We start from the raw sequence: 3,778 nt of genomic DNA, 5'->3' as shown, positions 1-3,778 counted from the left end.
CATTCTTAGACATACAAAAGGCATTTGATATGACGTGGCGTTATAAGATAATCAAAACACTTTCTTCATATGGGATCAATGGATTCATTTTAAAATATTTGCAAAACTTTTTAGAGGACCGGACAATAAGGGTTAAGTGTAATAACACCATGTCAAGGTCATTTCCTCTTGAAAACGGGATCCCTCAAGGGTCATCGCTTAGTCCTTTATTGTTCATAATCTTTCTAAATGATCTACTCAAAATTATCAAGCTGCCCCTCAGAAGTATGCTTTTTATTGATGACCTTCTTATAATTAGCAGAGGTAAAGATTTAACTGCCATTCTTGGCCGGTTTCAAACAACATTGAACGCTATCAAAATATGGTCAGACACTAATGGGTTAATTTTCTCAGCAGATCCGCAGAAATCGGTTTGTGTCGACTTTACTAGATTACGATCTAGGTCTGTACCACTCAACCTATATTACTCTGATAAAGTGTTGAAATTTGTCGATAAAACTAAATTTTTAGGCCTGATTTGGGATTCCAAATTGTCATGGGGTCCACATGTGGAGTACGTCAAATCTCGTGCACTGAACGCTATGAATGTTCTCAAAATCGTGAGTAACAAAAATTACGGCCTCCACAGACAAACTCTATTGAAATTATATCAATCTTATGTTTCACCAATCATTGATTATGGTTCTAATATTTACAGTTCAGCCAAAGATCACACCATCAACAAGTTGAATCCGGTCCATCACAATGGGATTCGTATTGCCACTGGTGCATTGAGATCGAGCCCCGTCCAAAGTTTGTATGCAGAATCCAACATACCGCCATTGGCAATTAGAAGAGAGAAACTATTGTTTAATTATGTAGTTAAACTGTACGGATGCCCTTTAAATCCTATGCACAAAATCTTGTTTAGTAATCCTGTTACTTTCAATATTAACCCTAATAAACCCTTACCTCTAAAGGTTAGGTTCGATTGCATACGGGAAGTATCAACAGTCCTTAAGAACACCAAAATTGTTCCATATTCTCAAGGTATTCCTCCTTGGTTTTCCGATTTTCCTGTTGTAGACCTTTCTCTAGGTAAATCCAAGAAAGCGGATACTTCCCCTCTCATACTTCAGTCTCAATTTTTACAGGTAGTATCATCCAAATTCAGTAATTTCTCCGTTTGTTTTACAGATGGCTCGAAAACACTTCAAAATACAAGTTGTGCAGTTTACGCTGGGGGAACAACTAAGTCCTATATTTTGAATAACATTAATTCCATATTCACAGCCGAATTATTAGCCATTGTTTTCTGTCTTGACAGTGTGAAAAACAGACCTGATGTCAACACGCTAATTGTCTGTGATTCCATGAGTGCGCTGACTTCAATTGCGAATAAAAATACCACCATCCCACTCATTGCACATATCTTGAACACCTGGTACTCCTTGAAATCCTGTGGAAAAAACGTCGCTTTCTTGTGGTGTCCTTCCCACACTGGCATATCGGGAAATGAAATTGTGGACAGAGCCACTAGACAACTCGATGGTGCTGAAATTGTTAATCTAAGTTCTCCTGCCGACCTCATTCCAGTTGGTAAAAAGTATCTTCTTGAAAAATGGCAAAAATCCTGGACAGAATTAATCAATAACAAACTGAAGCGCATAAAACCAACAATTGGGCCCTGGAATGTATCAGATTGCAATAGTAGATATGAGGAAGTAGTACTAACCAGAGTGAGAATTGGACATACGCGCCTGACTCACAGTTATCTCTTCACCAGATCCGACCCTCCCTCTTGCCAATGTGGGTTACCCCTGACCATCCGCCACTTGCTAGAATGTCGCTCTTACATTAATCCATCCCGTCCAGCCTTCCACAAGATCCCTTCACTGGATGATGACCAAGATTCCGTTGAGAACCTATTAGGATTCCTACGTTACACAAATGTCTATCACCTAATATAATATTGAGTCAGCGCGAATGACCTTGTAGTTAAAGCGCCTTTATTAAAAAAAAAAAAAAAAAAAAAAAAAAAACTTCTTTTATTAATTGCTTTTTCGTTATGCCCTTAATATTCGTTACATCTAGTTCTTTTGGTAGACCTTAGTGCTTTAGTTTTAAGAGCACCTGACAATAAGTATACAAGTCCAATTGCATGCTTTTTTGCCATATTACTGATTTGTAAGCGTATTTCGATTCCAGGTCCTATAATCTTTATTCAATAGTTAAAAATGGTACATGGTGGTTAAATTACTTGAACGTTGAGATAGAAATATGATTCAATATCACTAAACATAAGTACCAATCTCTATTATTTAATTACTTACAGGGCCTATAACATTAGTGAAAATGAGTTAATAACTAATACAAATATGTAACAAGTAATAGGAAAGGGTTATATTTTCATAAAAAAAGAAACATCTCCAGAAAACAATCCACACTAGGGATACTATGCTCCACTCTTCAAGTTAAAACTTTGGTCCTTTTACCGGATCCTTGCATTCCTCAGGGACACTGCCGTATATCGCTATAGTGGAACTTTTAAATAGCTAATCATTGTCATAATATATTATTCATTAATGGTATGTGGCTCAGGGCTACTTACTGCACCATAGCTAGTTACGAATTGTCATATGCTGATAAAGTGGCTGGGTTTACATCTCTTGCAAAATTCAGAATAATAATTAACATCACATATTCTACTCGCACTACATATCTCTTCCTGAACAATGATTTGTTTTCTATCATAACTATTTCTTTTCATCATAAGCTAGTGCTTCTCATTCTGATATGTGATTTGTTTTAGATTATGTATTCTTAACAATTGTAGGCGCACCACTCTTATTGCACGGTGCATCCGTCTAAATCATAAACGATTAATTATTGCCCTATGAACTTTGATGAGTATTTACGAGAAGGGTTACTCAATCTGTAAGCACTATAATTACTAATAACATCAATGTTTTACTCGTTGATTGTTATAATAAATCATTGTGAAGAAATATAATGCTTATAGATGTTTGGAATTGTTTTTGAGTTGATAAATGCTTTTATAACATGACAAGAGATCATTCGCGATAATAATAATAATAGACACTCTAGAAAGAAAAATAATAATAATAAACCAATTAAACTAGACAACAGACATGAGCGAAGGGTCACTAGGTTAAATTGTGAAAGTTGCAGCTTATAAACATATTAAAAAAGTTATGAACTTTAAGGGGTATACACACACTTGGTAAAACAAATTAACAATCAATAGGGAAAAATGAAAAAGATCGCTTTTTTTGTTTATTTACAATAATAAGTGGGGGTGAGCTGTAAAATGATATACATTACACTTGGTAAGTAAAACAACTTGAAAATCAAAGGAAAAAAAAGAAGGTTCAAAAAAGCTAATAGGTAGGTATGTCTTAACTCCATCAAGAGCTGAACTAAAACTGAAACAGACCCAGTTGAAAGACAATACCTAAAAAAAGAGTATTTTGGATTAGGTAACTGCCTTTGAAATCTATTTTAGTTCTAGAAACAAAGCACGGTCGTATACTTACCTGCTCATTTGCATTCAGAAAGGAATAGGTTAGAGCCCTGATTATTTCTCTATTTCTGAGTGACAGTAAATAAATACTGGTTCATGAGTTCATGACCCTTTTTTTCTTTCCTAAGAAGAGACTACTTAGGGTACCTGACTATCATTATTTATTTCTTGAGATTCTTTCTTATAAACTTGAATAAAATCATGGGAGCTTGGCTAAAATTCTTAGAATTTACATTATAGAAAATAAAAGACCCA

The 3,778-nt window shown here is 35.1% G+C and overlaps 1 protein-coding gene across 1 annotated transcript; it reads left to right on the top strand.

The window, feature by feature from the left end:
• Window positions 1-8: 8 nt before the first annotated feature.
• Window positions 9-2,021, top strand: LOC103524132. Its single transcript, XM_026833264.1, has one exon. The coding sequence runs from the start codon at window positions 30-32 to the stop codon at window positions 1,947-1,949; it is 1,920 nt and encodes a 639-aa protein (XP_026689065.1). The 5' UTR covers window positions 9-29; the 3' UTR covers window positions 1,950-2,021.
• The last annotated feature ends 1,757 nt before the right edge of the window (window positions 2,022-3,778 follow it).

This window comes from Diaphorina citri, unplaced genomic scaffold, assembly GCF_000475195.1.
Source record: "Diaphorina citri unplaced genomic scaffold, Diaci psyllid genome assembly version 1.1 scaffold116089, whole genome shotgun sequence".
NCBI classification, from domain to species: Eukaryota; Metazoa; Arthropoda; class Insecta; order Hemiptera; family Psyllidae; genus Diaphorina; species Diaphorina citri.
The sequence above is the reverse complement of the archived record's forward strand: the minus strand, read 5'-3'. Positions and strand labels throughout refer to the sequence as shown.